The 23323-nt window shown below is 50.7% G+C and overlaps 1 protein-coding gene across 2 annotated transcripts in view; it reads left to right on the top strand.

The window, feature by feature from the left end:
* Positions 1 to 523: 523 nt before the first annotated feature.
* Positions 524 to 23323, top strand: part of MAPKBP1 (mitogen-activated protein kinase binding protein 1) — a 131317-nt gene continuing 108517 nt past the window's right edge. For both annotated transcript variants that reach the window (XM_090033365.1, XM_090033364.1), the window contains exons 1-2: positions 524 to 711; positions 1346 to 1685. In XM_090033365.1, coding sequence (XP_089889491.1) covers positions 1569 to 1685 — 117 coding nt within the window. In that variant the 5' untranslated portion in view covers positions 524 to 711; positions 1346 to 1568. The remainder of the gene's footprint in view (positions 712 to 1345; positions 1686 to 23323) is intronic.

Genomic DNA, 23323 nt, shown 5'->3' with positions numbered 1-23323 from the left:
TATACCGAGAACAGAGCACACTGGGCCTCAAATGAGTCCAAGGAGCCAGTGGACGCCATCCAGGGAAACTGCCCAGAGATGACTGGAGCAGGGAGAGGAAAACTGTCCCAGCCAGAGCCTCCTTCCCCATCAGGTAGATGGGGCGCTTGGCTAGGGCTGGCGGAGGTTGAGTGGGAGGCTGCGGAGGCGGTGGATGGGGGGCTTGCGAACACAAAGGTACAGGAGTCCTGCAGCCAGAGCCCGAGCAGGCGTGCTGGAGGAGGGGTCCCCCCAGCTGGCAGAGGGGACCTGTGCGAGCCAGCCCCAGCCCCAGCCCCCAGGGGCTCGCCAGCAGCATCAGGCCCCGGGCGGCGGCTCCTCTCGCCAAGGACGCCCCAAGGGCAACGCCGCGGGCCGAGCAGCGCCCCCTCTGCCAGAGGCGGGGGGGCGCTCCCGCCCGCTGCAGCGCCCGCTCCCTCCGCTAGGGCCTGCTTGTGCTTTGCCGCCCGCTGCAGGCGCTCGCAACCCGGCGCCGTTTGAGCCGCTCGCGCCGCCATAGCGAGCCCGCCGCGCCGCCTGGCTGCGGCCGGACCAGCGCAGGCAGCGCCTCCCGCCCGGGCAGCGGCGGCGGCGGCGGCGGCGGCGGCGGGGGATGCGGCGGCGGCGGCGGAGGGGCGCAGCGCCGAGCCGGCCCCGCTGAGCTGCCCGCGGGCGGGCGAGCGGCGCCGCCAGGTAAGCGCCGCCCGGGAAAGTTCGCCCTGGAGCGAGCAGCCCGGGACCGCCGCTCTCCCCGGGGCCAAACTTCAGCTGGGGAATCCCGCTCCCCCGGGCTGAGGAGCGGGCCGGGCCGTCTCGGCTTGGCGTCCTCCCCCCGCGGTATAAATAGCGTGAAACAGGAGCCGGGCGGGGGCGGAGGGCGCCGGGCGCTTGCAGGAAGCTGCGAGCAAAGCCTCCCGCGGCCTCGCTGCTGGGTGTCGCCCTGGCCATGTAGGTGCCGTCCCTGCAGTGGCAGCCTCCTGGAATGAGCCTTGTCCCATGCAACCGCTTGCCTGAAGCAAGGGGCAAAGGGAGGTGCCGAGGTAAGGAGGCAAAATTGCAGCTCCCAGGAGTTCTTCGCTGCTGCGAGAGAGCAGTGTCGCATCTGCCCGCGTGGCTGGAGAGCAGTGTCACGCCGGAGTGGGGTGTCACAGCCACCCCTGTGGCCCGAGACCGGTGTCATGCCTGGAGAATGGTGTTGCGCCCAGAAAGCAGTGTCACGCCCACCTGCGTGCCCAGAAGGCCTGGCTGGCATGCGTCTCAGGAACAGGATCCACTGAAACTGTGTTCTGACCCCTGAATCTGGGGTCTCTTTTTTTTTTTTTTTTAGGCGACTACTGGGTTGATCATCTGGAAGTGGCGAAGGAGACAACGAACCCCCCCCCCCCCATTGGAAGAACAGCGCCTTGAAGCAGAAGAGGGACTCTCCCGGGAAGCAGTCACCCAACACGTGGAAGAGCAGAACGTGGGGCCGTGTTTGTGTGCACGTGAGCCAGGGAGCCGGGCTCATTTCCAGCGCATTGCTTCCAAGTGGGGCCCCTCTGTACCTCGCGATGATGTCGGTTGAAGGGTCTACCATAACAAGCCGCATAAGAAACCTGCTGCGCTCCCCGTCCATTAAACTGAGGAGAAGCAAGCCTGGGAACAAGCGGGAAGACATCAGCAGCAAGGTGAGTGCGGCATCTGTATCACATCAGAGTTTGTTGCATTAGGTCCCATCCGTGCTAAGATCCAAGTGTGCTTGCTAAAATAGCCGAGTCCCACAATATGAGTCTAGCTTCGTTTTCTCTTGTAGTTGGAACCTTAACTTTGTCTTCAGACCTTCCTATAGCCCAAGCCCCTCATATGCATGCATTGTATTTGGAAGTGCTTGGAGGTGACTGGTGTAGCAGCTTCAGACTAAGTCCTGGCATGGAGAGTATTAAACTAGTTCAGGAATTCCCACCCCCTGCTCTGTGGGCCACTTGGTAGCGGTCAGTAGGTGGCTGCCTCCTGCCTTCTCCCCCATGTTTCTATCTGCTAAATTGAATTAAAAATTACTGAAAATAAGCATGTGTATCTATTCTTCCATCTAAGCACTTCTTGTCAGTGCCACAGTAACGTGTGGTCATGAATGGAAGGTGAGGTGTCCTGTGGGGTGAGACTTGGGAGACGAGCCCATGAAATACTTCCCTACACAGCTATGGTCCCCATTGTGAGGAAGTGTGAGAACCCTTGATTTAACTACCCGCTCTTTCTTTTGTGTTCTTCATAATGAACTATTCTTGCCATTTTTGCTCTTGGGGATGGTAAGTATGCCTTTTAAGCACTGGTTCTCTCCTCATTGTCCATCATCCTGGTGTCAGAGTGAAGTTAGACCTTTTGATGTGCCATTCCAGAAAGTGCGCCAATACCCACTGAGTAGAGCCACAAACCCCATTTAATAAGAGTGTGTGTGTATGTGTGGGGGGAGGTATTAAGGGCATATAAGTGATTGCTTGGGACAAGTAAAATACAAAATGGATGGGAGTGAAGGTCAAAGGTTTAAAACGAGTGGACCAAGGGGGGCAGACACCGAACACAGACAAGTCAGGGAGCTGAATTCCTGATGGAAGCAATCATTCATCTGGAATTGACTCTGATGTCGTAAGGAACGGATGGTAATTTAATTGCAGGGTCAGTCAGGAGGAGGAACCAGACTGGGTGACATTGCCTTGTGGTAAGAGCAAAGGACTATGAATCAGGGAGACCAGCCTCTATTCCTGACTCTGACACTGACTCATTTATGACTTCGGGCAATGTGCTTACCCTTTACGTATCTTTGTTTCTGCACTTACAAGATGAGGAGGATAACTCCTCTCTGCGGTAAGGTTTGATTAATAAGTATGAAGAGCTTTGTAGTCCTTCCCCTGAAGTGCTATCATCCTGTTGTTTATTTAGAACAGTGGTTTTCAAACTTTTTTGAGCTGACCCCCTCCCCCCACTTTGAGTTATGATTTTGTTCATGCGTCCCACCCCCCTCACCCCAGAGGGGCAGCGTAGCCAGGCATAGGGTGCGCCCCTCATCCTAGCAGCCACCACGTGGGCTCCACCTGCCATGGCTCCAGTGCCTCCTTGCCCCCGCTGTGGCTCTAGGCTGTGCGCCTGTCGCGTTGGGCTTGCAGAGGCATAGCAGCCCTCTGGTGGAGCCTGTCCCGGACGCTCCACCCCTGCATCCCCCTGCAAGGCTGCAACAGCGCCGGCTCCTTGCAAACTTCTTGCCCACATCCCCCTGTGCTGCAACCGCCCCCCACCACAATGTTCCTTTATGTCTTCCCAGGGGGGTGTACCCCACAGTTTGAAAATCACAGATTTAGAAGCTGAAGCTTTACAAATATAGCTATGTTACCAGGGAGAACACATAAAACAGCAGGTGCGGTGAATAACGTTTTGTTGAAATTCTTTCTCTGTCCCCAGTGTGAAACCCTACTTGTAATACTGGTTTTCATTGCTTTGGCTGGGTATTACCAATATGCACTATTTGTTTACCCTGTCTTTTCTGGTAGGATAAAACCTACTCATCTACCTTGGAGAGTCCTCTGTGTTACCATGACCTATGCTACTGACAGGAACATGTGTGTGTTGCTTGCGTACAGAGTGATCAGACTCTAATGAAACACACTCAGTATCTGCTGCTGAGGAGGTCTTGGTTCATCTGTGTAGGCAGAGAATTTTTTTAAATTATAAAATAGTTCTGTGTGCTGCAGGAAGGAGGGATTGCTGGATCTCAGCTCAGTGAAAGGAAAAGGTATCCGTGCTTTGCTGAGCTATAGCTGTTTCTTTTTTGAGCTGGAAACTGCCTGTAATCCCTCCCTGGTATCTGATCAGTGTGTGTCATGGTGCGAGCCTTTCAGGAGAGCCCTGTTGTATCCCTCATGAGTTTGGTGTTGTGAAATCATTCCTGCAACACTCTTGCCAAAGCACCTTTGCAATTGTCTTGTCCCCAAGGGAAATTTAGAGATTCATGCCACCGCATTAAATTAGCTTTTGTATCTTATTAACAAGTACATTAATGCAGTAGATCAGTAAGATGTGGGAAAACAATGATGTGATACTTTAGAGGCAGCTTCTTGGGGAATTTGGATAATTTCTTGGACTGAGATGCTATGTGGTGGTGCTCTGGGAAAGCAGCATAGTTGAATCTGCTTTCTGCCATAACTGTAGACTTTGAAGCTTTCTGTGCTGCCCTTTGAAATCTATGAAATCTTTGTCAAAGGTCCCAAAATAAACTGTTCTTGCTCATACTGGCGGAGAGCTCATTTTGTCATGTGCATGTTCTTTAAGGTGAGAACCCCTGCCACTGTACAACTGTGAAGCATGTACCTTCCATCTGCTGTAAGTCTTGAGTATGAATCCACTGGCATTGAATTATAGTGGTATATTTATAACTCTAAATGAGTCTCTTGTTCATTCAGCCTCCACTTACCCGCCGTGGGTAATGGGTAGGATTTTTGCCAGACCATGGTTAACTTTTGAGGTATGTTGGAAAATCTGGAATATTTGAAAAGCTGCCATAAAGACTGAGTAATATTGTTCTCCTTTGTCACAGAGGGCAGGATGTTTGCAATGAGTTCAAATAGCAGAAAAACAAATTTAGGTTAAATCTCAGAAAAACTTCCTAAATGTATGTTTTTCAGTAGGATGATGAAACAAGCTGCCCAGGGAAGTTGTGGAACCTTTTTCACTGTTGGTTTTCAAGAAGAGGCTGAACAAATCCTGCATCTGTTCAAGGAATTGAACTAGATGACTCTTGAAGGTCTCTTCCAATCCTATGATTCTATGGCAACATTTGGATATTATCTGGCATGTAGTTATACGCATTGTTGAAATCCCTTTATAGCCTCCAAGTGTGGTGGTCTGCAAAGTTTATGGTAGTAGCTAGCTATCTTGGGTTCTCATGAATATGGTCTGGTTATATATATATATAAGACAAAGCAGGACTAATTTCCTGGATCCATGCCTGAAAGGAGACTGCCTTTTGTGCTAAGCACAGGTGAAAAGTGAGACAGCTTCAACTCCTTATTTTCTCTCAAGCACTTCAAGGCCATGTTGCTCCAGCAACTCCATTTAGAATTGGTAAATACCTGCAGAAAACTGCCAGCTCAGTGTCTGGGTTTCAGTGTTCCCAGTGAGAGGATTCCTTAAGTGAAGCAAGATTGTGTTTTGAGGCCCCCTAGGATATTCTGGGAAATTCACTGTCACCAGAACTTTGGATGGTGATCAAATAAATCTGTACAAAGGGTATTCTGACTTGAATAGGGCAGAGAGAGGAGGAAGAGAAGCTCTGTACAAATGGGTTCCGATCCATGGCACAGACCTATAATGCTGTGTGAGCTGTGGGTAGACCATAGGATGGTTGTTGTGCTGAAACCTGTTGATCCAGTATTTGGAAAGAAGGTGTGGGAGCAAGTGCAAATAACTGTTTTGCAAAAAAAGGGGTGTGTTTCATGTGAGCTGCAAAATGAAGGGAAGGCTGGATTCAGGACCCTTTATGAAGACCAGAAATAGTTTGGCGGGGGGGTTGAAAGCTAAACAGTAGAGGTGCATCGATATGGCAGTCTGATATTGGACCAGCATCAGTATAAAGAAAATTGTTTATTGGAAATTGGCCTGATGTGGTCATTAATTTGGCTGATAAATGCCCGTGCATGTGCGCAGCCCAGATCAGGCAGCGAGGAACACAGCCCAGCAGCTTGGGGAGCTGCATGCAGTTGGTAAGTCTGTTGTGGTGGAAGGGGAGAGGGGAGAGAAGGGCGGTGGGGGTTGCAGATCAATGGCCCCCGTGGGGAGTGGGGCTGGGGCTGGTAGGTGGAACAGAGCCGCGGCTCTTCCGGAGGGTGTGGGGATGGGGAGTGGCTCCTGCTGCTGCGTGTACCCAGGAGGGCATGGGGAAGGAGATGCATGTGCTTCCAGATCTGTGTGGAGCGCTGCTGTGGGCTGGGGCGAAGGCTGCCCTGGGCTCTTCCTGGTGGGGGCTAGGCTGGCTGTACTGTGCTTGGGGCAGGCTGCGGTGTCACTGGGAGGGCGGTTACGGGAGTGCTGCAGCCACCCCAGATTTTGCCATACACCCCCCTGTAGCCCCCCTCCCAGTGCCACCACCACCTACCCCGAGCACAGTGTGGCCCCCCATGCCTCCCACCAGGAAGAACCCGGTGCAGCCCCTGGCCCCAACCTGCAACTGCAGCCTGCCATACCCTGCCCCACACAGATCCGGGGGTAGCCCCCTACAATGCCCTCCCAGGGTGCATGCAGTGGCTGGAGCCGCTGGCTGTCCCGGCACCCCCAGACAAGCCATGACTCTGTCCCACATCCTGCCCCGCTCCCTCCCTCACCGTGGGGGTTATTGATTTGCTCCCCCGTGCCCCTTCCCTCCCCCCTCTCGTTCTACCACAATAGACTTACCAGCTGGATGCAGCTGTATCAGAAAGTGGATCGATATTGGCCGATATGCCTCCTTAAAAATTGGCTATTGGTATCAGCCCCCAAAACCTCTGTCGGTACACCCCTAGTAAACAGTCTTTTTCTTAAAAAGTTGGGCCTTGTTTACCCTGTTTTTCTTGGATAGCATCTAAACTACAGCAGTGATTGATGGGGCCATGCACACCAGAAGTGGGCCCTGGGGACCTGGTGCTATTTTTTCCTGCTGGGGCACTACCCACTCTTGCTGGAATTGGGCCCCAGGAGCTTGACAGTGCTTGGGCATATCAGGATTAGGCTTTGGAAACTAGTGCTGCCCCCACCTGGCTATGTGTGCTGGAGTCTGGGCCTTCCCATGAGTCTGGAAATTTGTTAGTAGGGGAGGGGTGCTGTTTCCCTGCTGTGAAGTTTTCAGACTTATGAGGAACCCTGTGGGTGGGATAACAGTGCTGAGGGTTGAGCACCTCTGAACTAGAGGATCTTGTGGAGAAAAGAAGTGAAATCTGCTCAGATGGAAGAGGAAGGCCATTCTAATTAGAATATTAACAGCCACATAGTTTAATACCTTTATACAGAGGCTTAACAAGCGGAGTTGGCATCCTGAGTAAATTCTGGGGGAGGGTTGCAGGGGGGAGCGGTTGAGAGTGGGCAGTACACACGGGTTCCCGGGGGGGGGTGCAGTTCTGAGAGCTGGGGGAGAGCATGTTGATTCTAAGATGTGGGGGGAGAGGGGGTGCTGCAGTTTTAATCATGCCAGGAACTTCTAAACCAGGGGTGGGCAATTATTTCGGACGGAGGGCTGCTTCCCAAGTTGTGATAAGCTGTTGCGGGCCACGTGGGTAGTTCCGCCTCTTGACAGGTGCCCTGCCCCCTGGTCACCATCTTGGGACCAATGGCCCAATGTCTTGTGAACAATGTCCCAGGGCCAGCACTGGTGGGGCCCAGAGCAGGGCCCAGGCTGGCAGGGGTCTGTGGAGCTGGGCTGGGCTGCATCAGCAGGGAAAGCGGAGCTGTCCTGGCTCCATAGAGCCCTTGCTGGCTGGGACCCTGTACCCCTGCTCTGGGCCCTGCTGGTGCTGGCAGCGGGATGGGTTACAAGCTGGTGCTGAGCACAGGGGAAAAGCAGCCTCTCATAGTTGGTAGGGTGAGAAGGAGCCTGAGCAGATCATTAAGTCCAACCCTCTGCCATGGCAGGAAAGAGTACTGGGGTCAAATGACACTGGCAAGGTGTTCATCCAGTCTCCTTTTAAAGACCCCCAGGGTAGGAGCTAGCACCACTTCTCTTGGAAGTTGGTTCCGGATCCTAGCCGCCCTGACAGTGAAGTAGCGCCTCCTGATGTCTAGCCTGAATCTACCCTCTGCCAGCTTGTGACCGTTATTTCTAGTCGCTCGTGGTAGCGCTCAGAACAGGGACTCCCCCAACGCCTGCTGGTCCCTCCTGACTAGTTTGTAAACAGCCACTAGATCCCACCTCAGCCTTCTCTTGTGGAGGCTGAACAGGTTCAGGTCCTGTAGCCTCTCCTCATAGGGTCTGCCCTGCTGCCCCCTGATTGTGCAAGTGGTCTTCCTCTAGCCCCTCTCCATGTTGCCCACATCCCTCCTGAAGTGCGGCGCCCAGAACTGGACCCAGTACTCCAACTGCGGCCTGACCAGTGCCGCATAGAGGGGGAGGATCACCTCCTTGGACCTGCTTGAGATGCATCTGTGGATGCATGACAAGTTGCGGTTTCCTGATGGCATCCCCACGCTGTCGGCCCATGTTCATTTTGGCATCAATAATGACTCCAAGATCCTTTTCTGCCTCTGCACTGATGAGAAGGGAGTTCCCCAGCCTGTAGGTATGCTGTTGGTTCTTCCTCCCCAGGTGCAGTACCTTGCACTTGTCAGTGTTGAAACCCATCCTATTCTCATCCGCCCACCCGTGTAACCTGTCTAGGTCCAATTGCAGCCTATTCCTCCCTTCTAGTGTGCCCACTTTCCCCCACATCTTAGTGTTGTCTGCGAATTTGAACAGAGTGTTTTTTACCCCCTTGTCCAAGTCACTGATGAAGATGTTGAACAGTGTGGGCCCAAGGACTGAGCCCTGGGGGACGCCACTGCCCACATCCCTCCAGGTTGAATAAGACCCGTCCACCAGCACTCTCTAGGTGCGGCCCTCCAGCCAGTTAGTAACCCAATTGACTTTGTAGGTGTTGACACCACAGTCCCCTAGTTTTGTAATGAGAATGGTGTGAGAGACCGTGTCAAAGGCCTTCCAAAAGTCCAGAAAGACTATATCCACCGCGACACCTGCATCCAGGGATTTGGTGACCTGGTCATACAAGGCCACCAGGTTGGACTGACAGGACCTGCCTCTAACCATGTTGGTTGCCCCTAAGCATAATCTCCCCTGCTGGCTCTTCGTGGACATATGCTATGATATTTCTCTCAAAAAGCTTACCCAGGATCGAGGTCCTCCTTCCTCCCTTTTTTGAAAATGGGAACCACATTGGCCCTTCTTCAGTCCTCTGGCACCACACCAGAGCACCACGAGTGCTTGTAAAGTCGTGCCAGGGGTCCCGCAATGACCTCTGCTAATTCCCTCAGCACTCTGGGGTAGAGATCTTCCGGACCAGCTGATTTAAATACTTCCAGTCCTTCCAGAAGTTCCCTGACTAGATCCTCACTGGCCCTAGGCCTGGATGCACCTCCCCTGGGGTCTACGGGGGTCCCGGTGTGTGTGTGTGGGGGGTGACCTGGTCCCTGCTCAGAAAAATGGAGGCAAAGAAGTTGTTAAGTAGGTTAGCTTTGTTGTCTGGTGTGACGACCAAATTTCCTAGCATGTCTTGCAGGGGCCCCACGTTACCTGGTACCTTCTTTTTGCCCCCTATGTATTTAAAAAAGGACTTTTTGTCTTTGATCTGGGTAGCTAGTCCCAGTTCCATCTCCGCGTTGGCCTTCCTGACCGCCCCCCTGCATCCCCGAGGAACTGAGGTATAGTCCTTCCTGGTGATTGCCTCTCCCTTCCATTGGGTGTACGCCTCCTTTTTATCTAGGAGACGTTCCTGTATGCTTTTGGTGAGCCATGGGGCCTTTTGTGTCCTCTTGCCCCCTTTGAGCCGTGTTGGGATTACCTCCCTCTGGGCTTGGAGGATCGTCTCCTTAAGGAACGACCACTCTTCTTGGACACCTGACTCCTCTCCCCTCTGGGACCTCAGTGCCTCCCTGATTATTCTCCTTACCTCGTTGAAGTCCGCCCTCCTGAAGTCCAGGGCTGCTGCCTTGCTGCAGGCCTTTGCCACCTTGGGTTGGATGGTGAATTCCAGCAGGTGATGCTTAGGACAGCTCCATGCGGGCTGCAAGCAGATGCAGCAGGGAGCATTGGCCATGGGCTGGGTGAGGGGGCTGTTTTCCCTGGGCTCAGCACCAGCTAGTCCCTTCGCCACACCCCGTTTACCTGAGTTTCCCGTGCTGGGGCAGTCATGTGGTCCCAGGCCAGAAGCCCCTGCTGGGGCACCGGCTGGGAGTGTGGGGCCAGGCAGGCCCTGCTGTTGCAGGAGTTCGCCAGCACTTCCCCTGGGTACTACTGCCCTTGGTTCCTGTCATCTTTGACAGGAACCAGGGACAGATAAATTTTAATTTTCTAAATTTTTTTAGGGGCCTCACAGGCCAGATAGAATGGCCTCATGGGCCAGATCCAGCCTGCAGGCTGTATTTTGCCCACCCCTGTCCTAAACAGTCCCTAGCTGGGCTGCTGCTGCCTCTGCCCTGTGCTTTGCGTGTCCCAGCTGTTGCTTTTAAAGCAGCAGCAGGAGCCAGGGATATTTTGGAGGTCCTGGCATAGGTAAACTGTGGGGCTATTCTTGATGCTGGAATTGTGGACTCCGCAGGGGTGAAGGAAGATTCCAGTGTCCCTCCTAACTTGGCACCCAGAAGGACTGCCCCTCTTGTGTAAGTAGGGCTGGACTATTGCCTTTATAAGTACAAGTTTCTGACAGACTTGGAAGAAAGATTCCTCTGTCAAAATTTCAGCATCTCTTCCTCTTCTACAACTAAAAAGCGGTTGTAGTGTAAGCCTCTTAAGACCTCCCACAAAATCAGTGAAGAAAGACTCAATCTTGATAGTTCTAAGATTAGAAAAGGTTAAATAAAACAAAACCCTTCTGTGACAGGGTGGTTGAAACACTCTGCCACAGGAACGTGAAGAAGAATACTAGGAGAAGAAACTTACCTGGAGATGCCTAAGAGACCACGCTGAGTTGAGGCGGGAAAGATGTCATGCCCTGACTAATTAAGGAAAGCAGCTGGGGCCAGGGCAGTTCAAAGGCTGCTGCGGCTAGTCCAGCTACCGGAGTTCAAGCCCAAGATAAGGGAGTGCGGTGCAGCAGAAGAAGAAAGGAAAAGTCATGCCGAAAAAGAAAAAGAACAGCTGAGTCAAGAAGGCAGTGAATCACGTGCTGCCACAGGGGACACAGCTGGGAAAAGAGGGAATTTAAAGGTATGCCAAAGAAGCATCCAGCGTCAGTTTGAGGAGAGGGAGAGCAAGATGATGATAGACAGGATGTCCAGAGATGATGTGGGGGAAGGAACTGACCCCGAGCCTTAGAGGAAAGCCCCTATTCCCGGACTTACCTGGGAAGAGCCAGCGAATAGACAAAGGAGACCACTCTGTTGGTGAGTCCAGTTCCAAGGGGTGGAGATAACCTCTCCGGGATCCTAGAAGAAGAAAGAGACATGGATGAGATTACGCCCCAAGGAGGGTTAAATCCATCCCAACCCTGAAGGTAAAGGTGAGGTTGGAATTAAGAGGTGGCTGTCTTGGGACTCATGAAAGGAAGAACGGGGCAAGCAGCCAGCCTAGAGGAGGACCCCTTGACAAAGTAGTCCATAAGACTAGGAGCAGACCTTTAGTATAGCAGGCAAGCAACAACAAGTCCAGAACATCTGGTGTGGTTAGGGCAGGGTATGGGGATGGTGGAGCCCTGTGAAGAGAAGCAGACCTCCTGAGCCTTTAATTGATCCTTTTGTCTCCCTAAAGTGTTTGGTACCTCTCTCCCATTAACACCAAGATGTGGCAGGTGATTTTTGGAAGGACAGAATACTACAATTCCAGTGAGGAGACAGCTTGGCTCCAGGAGGCTTGTCACCAACCGCTTACACCTTCTAACAAAAATCTTTGATAGAGCTGGTTGAAAAATGAAATGTAGTTTTGGCAAAGAGAAAAATTGTTTTGTTTTTTAAAAAGTGTCCTTTGTCAAAATTGAATTAAAAAATATTGATCTGCTTCAGTTTTAAGTTTTCTTTATGTAATGTGAAAGGTAGACCTCCACAGAAATAGGTTTCACCTTTTTGAGTCAGATGGTTCTTAGTTGAGAGTCAGATAAGTGAAGACTCAGGAAAGGGTAGCATATCAACACTAGGGCACTGATTTGTAGCAACTGTAAATCTTTACTGTTGGTTGGTTGAGAAATTATGCAAAATAAGTAAGTTTTAATCAAGTTTCTAGCACATGTTGTCCACGCCACAGAACTGCCTATGTTTGGTTATATGTTCAGCAGAGGGGCTATTTAATGAGTATGCCCATTTAGTTCCATTGATAATTCTTCAGGAGAAGCCTTGGCATTGAAACGGAAAGACTTAGTTGAACTGAGGTTTCCAGATCGAACCCTGGGACCAACTCTATGCTCTCTCTCCCTGTACTTCACTGTGGCATGCTAGAACTGGTCTGTGCTGTTGTTTTTTTACCAATTTAAGCATCACTGTTTAGGAACCAGTGTAGTTACATTGGTAAAGTCTCTTATATGGGTGTAGTTATATCATCTTAAGGGTGCTTACTCCATACAATTAAGGACCTTTTTACTGGTATAACTGCATCTGTACTTGGGGTGGGGGGAGTAATATTGATCAAACAAGATTTATTGCTGTAGTGGGTTGTTACTCCTTTAGCCAGGCCCAGGAACCAGCCTTACCTTTTTCCTACCTCAACCTAAACAGAATAACAAAACATCAACAACCCCTGCTGCCACCTCTGCCTCTCCTGCCCAAAGTTTTACCAAAGTGCTACAGTATTGCCTTTCTTTTCAACTTCCCTCGTTCCCCAGTGTCACCTCTCTGGGAGCTTTTAACTTCCTTCAGGGCCAGCCAGTGATCCCTCTCAGTTGGCCCACAACTCCTAGGCAGGCAGGCTATTACTTTTTAACCCCCTGCAGCTGGGCTTCAGCCCCTGAGCCATGCACCTTATTACAGTTTCCAAACTGATATTCATTAATTAGTACCGAAAAAAAAAGTTGCTTGGAGATCAGTCTCTACTACAAAGGTAATTCTGATAAATTAATGTTAAAAAGGCACCTTAAGTGCAATGGAGAGATGGGAATGCGGGGACAGGCCTTATATTTTAAATTGTCATCAAGTCTTGGTCTTACGGCGACATGGGCCTATACAGGTGACCCTTGCCATTCGCAGGGGATACGTTCTTGAAATTCCCATGAATGGTGAAATCCATGACTATGGCACTGCTCTCATGAATGCAGTGCTCCTGGGGAGCGGGGGGGAGGAGGGGGGCATGGGAGCGGGAGCATGGTGGTGGCAAGCACAGAGCTCCCAAGGAGCTCCTGTAAGTGTGCTTAAGATATTTGTGCTAGTTGGAGGGGGAAATGTGTATTTAAGATGTTGTGTCAGCATTCGCGAATATTTGAAACCGCGAATGCCAAACCTGCGTATAGCAAGGGTTTCCTGGATTTTCTTCCCTAGGGCCAATATTTTAGTAGAAGCTGAATGTTGGGCTTAGTTGGATTTGTGGGTGGTAGTGTATCTTGCAACGGGACAGAGCGTGTTTGATGCAATTATGAGCTTTTGCTCCTGGCAAGGTTTGGGAGGGATGCTGAGAATGTTACCTTCCATTTCATGGAGCAGTTTACAACATGCTCCAACATGATCACACCCCATGTTCTTCCCAGCCACAACCTAAGTGGTTATGAAGCTCTGATAAAGGTCACTTGCTCTTCCAGCCATGGAATATACTGATTACACTGTGCTGGAATGTTGTGTGGGTGGGAAAATTTGGCCTAGAATGGAGGAGATGCTTAGACATAATTTATTCCTTGTTATTGATCCTGTGCCCTGGACCATTTTAACTTATGTCCTGGTGAGGTCTGGGTGAGGTAAGTGGGTAACGCTGTTTGGGTGACTCTCCTTTTTTGGCTACTTAAAAACAAAACAAAACATGATATCTTCCCCTCATGAGCAATGTTTGCTCTGATATTAATTTTGGGTGCCTCCAGATGGTAATGTTAGTTCTGTCCTAGACAGGAAGATCTATGGTGCTTTGCTGGCTCTGGACAGAAGTACAGGGCATTTGTCAGCCTTTGAGACTTGTAATAATAGGGCTATAGATTTCAAAGCAGGGATGGGCAATTATTTTGGGCAGAGGGACGTTTACCAAGTTTTGGCAAGCTGTCGAGGGCCGCATGGGTAGCCCCGCCCCTTAACAGCTGCTCCACCCCCTGGTCGCCATCTTGGGACTAGAAGTCCTGCCCCCTAACCTCTGACCTTTGCCACTGAAAGTCCCTCCCCTTGCCCCTGGAAGTACTCCTTTGGGGAAGAGGGTTTGCCATCTTACAGGGAAAAAAACAAATTGCATACTAAAAACCAAACACCCATAATAATATATTTTAATTTAATTAAAAAATATTTTTGTCCTTATTTGTGTGCAGGTGTAAATGCAAAAGTGATTGCATATGGGGGTTTGTGTGGATGTGTGCATGGGTATGGGAGCCGTGTAGTGCAGAGTGGCTGGCGGGGGTGAGTGGAAGCGAGTGGGAGTGCGGGGCCTCCACCAATGTCCCAATGCTGGTGGGGCCCAGAGCAGGGCAGTAGGAATGTGGAGGTGTGGGCTGGCAGGGGTCTGTGGAGCTGGGCTGGGCTGCGTCAGCAGGGAGAGGGTGGAGCCAACCCAGCTCCATAGAGCCCCTGCTGGCTGGGACCCTGTACCCCTGCTGCCCTGCTCTGGGTCCTGCCGGCGCTGGCCCTGAGATGCCAGTGTGGGCCCCACACTCCCGCCTGGCTGCCACTGGCTTCTGCGGACCCATTTACTCCCAGTGCCCCAGCCTCACACAGCCCTGACCCCATGTGTCCCACACTTACCCGTGGGGAATGAACTGGTGAATGGGTTCCAAGTGGCTGCAGCACAGGGCACAGGCCAAGGGGAGGGGGAGCAGCTGCTTTTCCCTCACACTGAGGACCAGTTCGTTTCCCAGAAACTGCTGCTTGGTGTGAAGGAAGCGCCCTGCCCTCCCCTCCCGCTTGTTCTCACTGGGCATTGTTTGCTGTGGCTGCTGACCTGGAGCTTGTGTCACACTAGGCTGCGGCACGGCTGCTCCACCGCCACCTCTGTGTTGCTCAGCAGCTGTTCCACCTGGCCATTGCTGTTGTGCCGGGCAGCACAGAGGTGGTGGTGAAGCAGCCACACTGCAGCCTAGCGCAGCATGAGGTCCAGTCAGGCAGCTGCAGCAAACACTTCCCAGCAGGGGTGAGAGGGGGGCTGCTTTCCCCCGTGCCGAGCAGCAATTTCTGGGGAACAACTTGGTGCTCAGTGTGTGGAAAAAGCAGCCGCAGCCACTGCCCCTTCCCATGGCTGGCACCCCATGCTGCAGCTACTCGGAGCCCATGCAGGACTACGTGTGCCTGCTCTCTGTTGTCATTGCTGCCCCACGGGGTGGTAGTGATGCAGTGGAGAGGCAGGACATGCGAATGGCTGCAGCATGGGGCGCTGGCCACGGGGAGGGGGGCACTTTTGCCCCACGCTGAGCACCAGCTCATTCCCTGGAGGTGAGTGTGGGGCGCATAGGGTTGGGTCTGCGTGGGGCTGGGACAGGGCCACTGGGCGTGTGGCAGTCAGCGGCAGCCGGACGGGAGTGTCGAGTCTGTGCTGATTGTCATGGGGCCAGCACCAGTGGGACCAGAGCAGGGTGGCAGGAGCATGGGGTCCTGGTCAGCAGGGGCTTTATGGATCTGGACCAGCTCCCCCCTCTCCCTGCTGGTGCAGCCCAGCTCTACAGACCCTGCCAGCTAGGGCTGTGCGAAATTTCGCCACCAGTTTTGTTTTGATACTGTTTTGACCTGTTTAGAGGTTGAAACAGTAAAATCGAAACAAAACAGATATGGTCAAGACGGCCTCGAAACAAAAAGAGGCAAGCTGAAACATTTCGCTATTTTGATGCTGTTTCGCCCATAGGCTATAATGGGGAAGGTTGAAACAGCCTATAACTTTGTAATTTCTGGCCACATTTAGGATAAAACTTGCAGAAATGGTAGCCCCTTCTGAGGCTTGTGCATCTCCAGCAAAACCATTGCAAAGAAGTGATTCTCACCAATGCTGAGAAAAGCCAAGTAGAGCAGGAGAATCACTTCTTTGCAATGGTTTTGCTGGAGATGCATCAATTGATGTATGCCAGAGTATTGTTGGCCCTGCTGGCTATAGCATTGCACTGCCAGCTCATGTTCATACTGTGGTCAATTATATTACCTTCAGGTCTGTGGTGGCAAGTGATGGGGGATCTTCAGTTCTGCTGCCTGATGAGAGGTAGGAGTTGCACAAGCACCCATGTCATGAGTTTTGCCTGTCAGCAGTTAGGGGTGCAGGGGCCCTGCACCTATCCCCTGGACAGCTGGCAGGCTTAGTGGCTGCAGCAGGGCCTAGCAGCCAGGCCTGCAGTGTTTCCCCTCCCCCGTGCCCCAAGACAGACACAGTTGCATAAGCACCCGTGACACAAGTTTTGCCTGTCAGCAGCCAAAGGTGCAGGGCCCCAGAGCCCAAAAGCCCTGCACCTATCTCCTTGACAGATGGCAGGCTTCGTGGCCGCAGCAGGGGCTATCAGGCCTGCAGCTTTCACCCTGCTGCGCCTTTACACACACAGTGTCACCCATGTCATGAGTTTTGCTTGTCTGCAGCTTGAGGTGCAGTTTCCCCCAAACCCCTGCACCTATCTCCTTGAAACTTAGCAGGTTTTGTGGCCTCAGTAGGGGCTACCGCGCCTGCAGTTTTGACCCTGCTGTGGCTTAATACGTACACATGACATGAGTTTTTCTCTCAAGACTTTGGGGTGCAGTGCCTCCAACCCCGCTGCACCTATCTTCATGAAACTTGGCGCGCACCATGCCCCCAGAAAGGGCTGTCATTTCGGCAAGTTTCATCCAAATCTGGCATGAAATTACGAAGTTATAGGCTGTTTTGACCTTCCCCATTATATCCTATGGGCGAAACGTTGAAACAGTCGAAACAGCAAAAAGTTTTGATGGAACGAAATGGAACAGCCGTTTCAACTTGAAACAGAAGTTGAAATGAAACAGTGTTCTGTCGAAATGCTGGTCGAAACGGAACGCTTCCGTTTTGCACAGCCCTACTGCCAGCCCACACCCCACATTCCTGCTGCCCTGCTGGTGCTGGCCCCAGGACATTGGTGCAGGCCCTGCGTTCCTGCTTGCTTCCGCTCCCCCTGTCCCCGTTGCTTTCCTGCCTGCCCACCTGCCGGCTCCCAACTGCGTGGCCGGACCACAGGGCTCAGCAGGAATGCGCTTGGCCAGGACTGGGGCGATTCTCATGCTCCACCATCTGAACTCACCAGCTGAACTCACCGGCGCAGGCCCCACACTCCTTGCTGCTGCTGCTGCTTCAGCTGGTGAACTCAGGTGGTGGAGCATGCCATAGGAGCGGGGTGGATGTTTGCAGCTGGCCGGGAGCATGGGGGTTTGCAGTGTCCCTGCTACGTGCTGGCCTGCTGCAATTACCTAGACACAGTTACAGTGTCTTCGTGCTTACAGTAGTAACAGTCACTAGATGGAGTCAGGCCAGCCTGACTTGGATGTCAAATGCAGACCTGTGACTTCTGTCACCTCATTCCCTTCCCTCACTTGGGATGAGGACAGAATTAGAAGAATTTAGCACTATTAGTTTTGCTACTGACCTTGCTGGTACAAGTTGCGTTCAGCATTGGTTGGAGTAAGCATGTTCAACACCTGTTGTCAAACACGATCTTTGCTGTAGACTTAGCTATGTTATGTCATGGTGATGGGTCTTCATCCCGAATGGAATGAGAATATGCTCATTTTGGTTCAAATTGCTTCTGAAGCCAGGTGTTTGGAGTTCAGCCTAGCACGTTTTACTCTACAGGCTATTTATTCTCCAGCTGCTGAAATATAGTCTTTGTCCTTGATTTTTGGGGCAGGATCTGTCTCTCTAGATGTCTTACAGTGTTTAACAAAACGGGCTCTGTCAGGGCCTCTAATCAATGTTCCAATACCAATAATTGACTGGCACAGACCCGTGGTGTCATCTACTTCAAGCTTGTGTTGTAGCCAATTCATCCGCCTTCTTTGCTCCTTGAAGCCCTTGAGGCCTCCTTCAATGTCCTTTGTGCTTTGGTATTCATAGATTTCATAGACATTAGGGCTGGAAGGGACCTCGGAAGATCGAATCCAGCCCCCTGCCCAAAGGGCAGGAAGTCAGCTGGGGTCATAGGATCCCAGCAAGATAAGCATCCAATTTACTCTTGAAGGTGTTCAATGTGGGTGCTTGAACCACCTCCGCTGGCAGACTGTTCCAGACCTTGGGGGCTCGGACAGTAAAGACATTCTTCCTTATGTCCAGCCTGAAACGGTCTTGCAGGAGTTTGTGACCATTTGACCTCGTCATCCCTTGGGGCGCTCTGGTGAACAGACGTTCCCCCAGATCCTGGTGGTCACCCCTGATAAACTTATAGGTGGCCATCAGATCACCCCTGAGCCTGCGCTTTTCCAGGCTAAAGAGTCCCGTGGCTCTCAGCCTGTCATCGTAAGATCTGTTTTCCTGACGTCTGATCATGTGCATGGCTCTCCTCTGGACTCTCTCAAGCTTCTCCACATCCTTTTTGAATTGTGGAGCCCAAATCTGGACGCAGTACTCCAGCTGCGGCCTCACCAAGGCCGAGTACAAGGGGAGAATGACGTCCTGGGATTTGCTCGAGAAGCATCTATGGATGCACGCCAGCATTTTGGTGGCTTTACTAGCCGCAGCATCGCATTGCAGGCTCATGTTCATCTTGTGGTCAATGATGACCCCCAAGTCCTTTTCTTCTGTAGTGCTAACCAACGTAGCACTGCCGAGCCTATAAGGGTGCTGCAGGTTTTTCCTCCCAAGGTGGAGAACCTTGCATTTTTCGGTGTTAAACACCATGAGGTTCTCGTCTGCCCATTTGCTGAGCTTGTCCAGGTCAGCCTGGATCACCCGCCTATCTTCTGGCGTGGATGCTTTGCCCCAAAGTTTGGTGTCATCGGGGAACTTGGCCAGTCCACTCCTGACTCCAATGTCCACATCGTTAATGAAGATGTTGAACAGTATGGGTCCCAGGACAGAGCCTTGAGGGACCCCACTGGTCACAGGGCACCATGATGAATGACTGCCATCAATCACAACTCTCTGGGTCCGACCACAAAGCCAATTTCCCAGCCAGCGGATCGTAGTGGAGCCAAGGCCACAACTGGGCAGTTTGGCCAAGAGGTGATCGTGGGATACCAGATCAAAAGCTTTTCTGAAGTCAAGATATATGACATCAATCTCTTCTCCCTTGTCCAGGTGATAGGTCACCTGGTCATAGAAGGAAATGAGATTGGTCAAACAAGACCTACCCGCAACAAACCTGTGCTGGCTATCCCTTAGAATGTTAGCCTGGACCAGTCCATCAAGGATGGCCTCCTTAATAAACTTTTCTAAGATCTTCCCCGGGATAGAAGTCAGGCTAATGGGCCTGTAGTTAGCCGGATCCACTCTCCTCCCTTTCTTGAAGATCGGTACCACATTGGCCTTCTTCCAGTCTTCGGGCACTATACCAGAGGTATGATGGCTGCTGAGTGGTGCTGCCAGCAGCACATGGATATGCATGGCCTCTGGCTGCAGCAGCTGTCAGACAGAGCAAGAGGATATAGACAAAGCCACAGTCCTTGTCCCATGGAAGTTACAAACTAAGCACTCAAAGGGAGACACCAAGATATTAAGAAAATCTGTGCCACAGCAGAGTTGAGCCCTGATTTTCTGAGTTCAAGTCTAAAGCTTTAGCCATAAAGCCATATCTTCCCCCAGTCTGAGATTCCCTAGTGACCTTTCTGAGCTCTGTCATTGAAGGACCATGCATTCAAAAGGGATTGCTTATAAGTACTTTTCTTCATGGTTGCAAATGCTGATATTCAGTTCCATTGCTATAACAATTTTGAAAGCCCTAGTGGAGACATATTTTCAGCAGTCTCAAGTGCATTAGCCCCAGTCCATTCAGTGTTTATATCGGCCTCAGTAAAAGCTTTTAGGGTTTCTTTTTGTAACACTGTTAGAGTGTTCTACTCTTTTTGGTAAGAATGGGGAAAACCAGCACTGTAGAGAAGTCTCTGGACTCTACAGGGTCCAGTGTTTCTAGGCTAGCTGCTCTAAAAGCCAGGTTCTCCCAGCCCCTAAAATATAAAGATATACATTACTGGTAAGTGAAGCCAGCAAAGTTTGAAATACAATATTCCTACTACAACAAGTCCAAGTCTTACAAGAAATGAAAACAAGTAGTTTTGAAAAAACATTCTGTAACTTTTATGGTAAATCACCTTGCATGGTTAGGCTGAAACCTCCCCAAAATTCTCTTCTGCAAGAGAGTACACATGGGAATTTCAGCCACAAATATGGGGGGGAAGGTCAAAGTTGGGTTTGTAAAGGAGAGTTAGTCCCTGAATTAACTGATTATATGTATGCCTATAACTGAGATAAATCAAGCATTTTTTTGTCAGAAATGTTTGTCAGAAGCCATCCAGTTTTAGATCAAACCATTTCCTAGAGCTCTTGGGGAGGAAGAACTCCTCTTCCCCTGTCTTGAGCCTCTCTGCTTCTCCTTTTTTGTGTGTTTAATGGACCCTGGAAGGTCAGTACCCTGCCCTCTCCCTGAGTTTCCAAAAATGGCTTCCCGCTCTAGGGAAGGATAAGCACAAGGCATTTCAAGTGACTCTTCCTAGTGTTGGCTTCCTAGACTTCCTCCACTTAATAGTGTTAGAATTTAACTACTTCCCACTGCTTTTAAAGTTGACGGTTCATAAAGATGAATGGGGTAGAGAATGGCTACCTATTGGGCTTGGTTGGTGAGAGGAATGATTTGAGTCTCACCAGTGGGACAGTGGAGGTTTTGGAAAAAGCCTGTTTTTAACACCATTGCCTGATTCTGTTTGGAGCCAGATGAATTAACGTGATGCAAAATGCCAGTGGTCTGGTCTCTGCATAAACACTCCCTGCATTATTGGCACAAGTGCCTGAATCAATCTTAGCAATGGTCTGTTAAGCCTCAATCTTAAAAAGCTTTATGCATCTGATCAACTTAATAAAGGGGTGCCCAACTTCTTAGCGGCTGGGGGCTGCATCTGCGTGGGCCATAGCCCCTCCCAGGCCGCACAAATTTGCAGGTTCCCTTGCCACATGCTCCCCCTGCCACCACATGGTCTCCCCCCACTGTGTGGTCTCCCGCATGTTTCCCTTCCCCACCCTCACCGTATGGGCTTCTCTGCACCCCTCCCTAATGTGTGGTCTCCTCCATGCCCCTCCACCATGTGTTCCCCTCCCCCAGGGCATGGTCTCCTCTGTGATCCCCTGCCCTCATCCATGCAACCCTACTCCAGTTGCGTGGTTTCCCCCAGGCTCCCCTGTCTTGTGTCCCACCCCCCACCCTACTTTGTGGGCTTTCCTGCATCCCATCTCTGCCCACAGTCTCTCCCATGCTCCCCCACTCCTGCACGAGCCCCCCTTGGAGGTCCTATTGTGAGGGCTGCATGCAGGCTGCATTTTAATGTCTTGTGGGCAGCTTGTGGGCTGCCAGTTGGACAGCCTTGACTTTACGTGCAGTGTGTTATTACTGAACTCAGTTTTAAGAGTGTGCATGGTTAGGGGCTTAGACTGACAGCCCATACCCCACATAGTTTGCTTTCAGTATGTACAAGGATTAGTACAGACCTTTAGGTGTCTATTGTAGACATGTTAATCATGGGCATGGCTACCCCACCTTTGTTTTGTGCCTAGTACCGCTGTGAAGTGCACCTTGCCAGTTTGCTGCTGCTCTGTGCACGTTGTCCTGGAAATGAGGCTGTGCAGTCATGTTAAAGTGGTGCAACAAGCATGTCTGATTGGGAGCTTGAGCGCAACGCTAGTTGTGGGCTCCCAGCAGTTCTGAGACAGCTCTGTAGCCTTATTCTGAGTGTTGCTGCACATGGAATGGGAGCAAGAGGGCAGGGCTTGCTTCATGGCAGTGGCAAGGTGTACATGCCCAGGCAGGATCATTTTTGGGGTGGGCAGGGGAGAAGTCTAGTGTAAGTAAAATTTGTCCCTTTGGTGGCAGATGTCTTGTGCTTAGTGTTGGGAGCGTTCAGAACTTGCTGTGTTCAGCAATAATCATGACATGGGCTGTATTCTAAGATATGTACATGTGTTGGAGAAACAAAAGTCTATGCGTTACATGAGATAACTCTGGAAGGTGCTGTCTTGGGCCCTGTCTGTGCTACAAAGGATTCTAGGCAGTCGAACTATATTGGCAAACCTTTGTCATGGTGATAGAGTGTTCTAACAAAAGTCCTTTTATTGGTTTAGCTGTTACCAGTCCCACAAACCAAGCAAGCTCTTCCTGGCAAAAGGACCCTTTGCTAGTATAAGCTGCATCTACACTAGGGCTTCTGCTGGCATAGCTAGATTGGGGTTGTGTTTTGTGGGGGATTGTTTTTCACCCTTCTAACCAACATGGGTCTGTTAGTACCATTTTTTTAAGTGTGGGCGAGGCCATTAACAAAAAATTTGAAAACCAAAACCCTTGCCTTCTATCTTTCATATGATTGTGCCATCATTTCTTTAAGGTAGGTCGGTGGTTCTTTTCAGAATGGGAGTTTTAACCATTTTTCTTGATGTTTGTTTTGGTTTCTGGGTCTTTTGGGTTTTTTTGCAAGTAGTAAATTGGCTTCTGTGCTACAGTTGTAACTTGACCTAATAACAATGTAATTGTCTGGGTACTAGGCAGTTTCAAAGAGGTAATGTAAATATAATCTCACTCTGTTCATGAAGACTAGGTTCAGTCTGCACTTCTGCTGTTTTTAATTGGTTTTAAAGGGTTCCTCTGACCTTGTCATGGATGTAGTATAGATGGTGTTTCATTAGCCCTGTTAAAATGATTTCAGAAATGGTTTAAAACCCCATGCAGGTAAGGATGGTGACAACTAGACCTTCATAACCCATCTCTTCTAAAGACTCTGCAAGTATCATCTTGGAATCCATGGGGATAATGAAAATGTAACAGGTTTTTAATAAAATACTTTGGCAGACATTTCATTCTAATAAGTGTGCCATCAGACACTATTGTTCATAAAACCCTGAGCTGCTTTTGAACCTGGAATTCGGATTCTATCTCTTTCTGTCTGGAAAGATAATCTTCCTTCTTGATAATCTGCTGGTTGTGCTGCCTGTTTCTGCAGGCTCTGCTCTTAAGCTCCTGAGATTTGTACATAAAATATAGTCAGCAGCTCAAATACCTGGCACTACAAGAGAAAGAAAGGAGGACAGGAGGAGAGTGAGGGTAGACTCCTTTGGCTAGGCCTGGACTGGTTTTCTTTAGGTTCTTTGTAATAGCTTTCTTGGCTTGTGTGTGTGGTGAAATGTTGGGGAAATCATGTACATGTCTGGAGGCCTCTGTTTGTTTGTTCATGTACCTCAAAGGTAGTCTGAACAGTTTAATATCTGTTTAGACCCAGTGAATGACTTGCCTGTTTGTGCTCCTGTTTTCTCCTCAAGTATTTCAAATCAAGACTTCTCCTTAGTGTGATTCCACCACAGTATGATTTTGGCAGTTAGTGCACATGGGAC

This window comes from Crocodylus siamensis, chromosome 2 (assembly GCF_052110815.1).
Source record: "Crocodylus siamensis isolate JL-2025a chromosome 2, ASM5211081v1, whole genome shotgun sequence".
Lineage (NCBI taxonomy): Eukaryota > Metazoa > Chordata > Crocodylia > Crocodylidae > Crocodylus > Crocodylus siamensis.
Note: the sequence above shows the minus strand (reverse complement) of the source record. Positions and strands in the feature narration are given on the sequence as shown.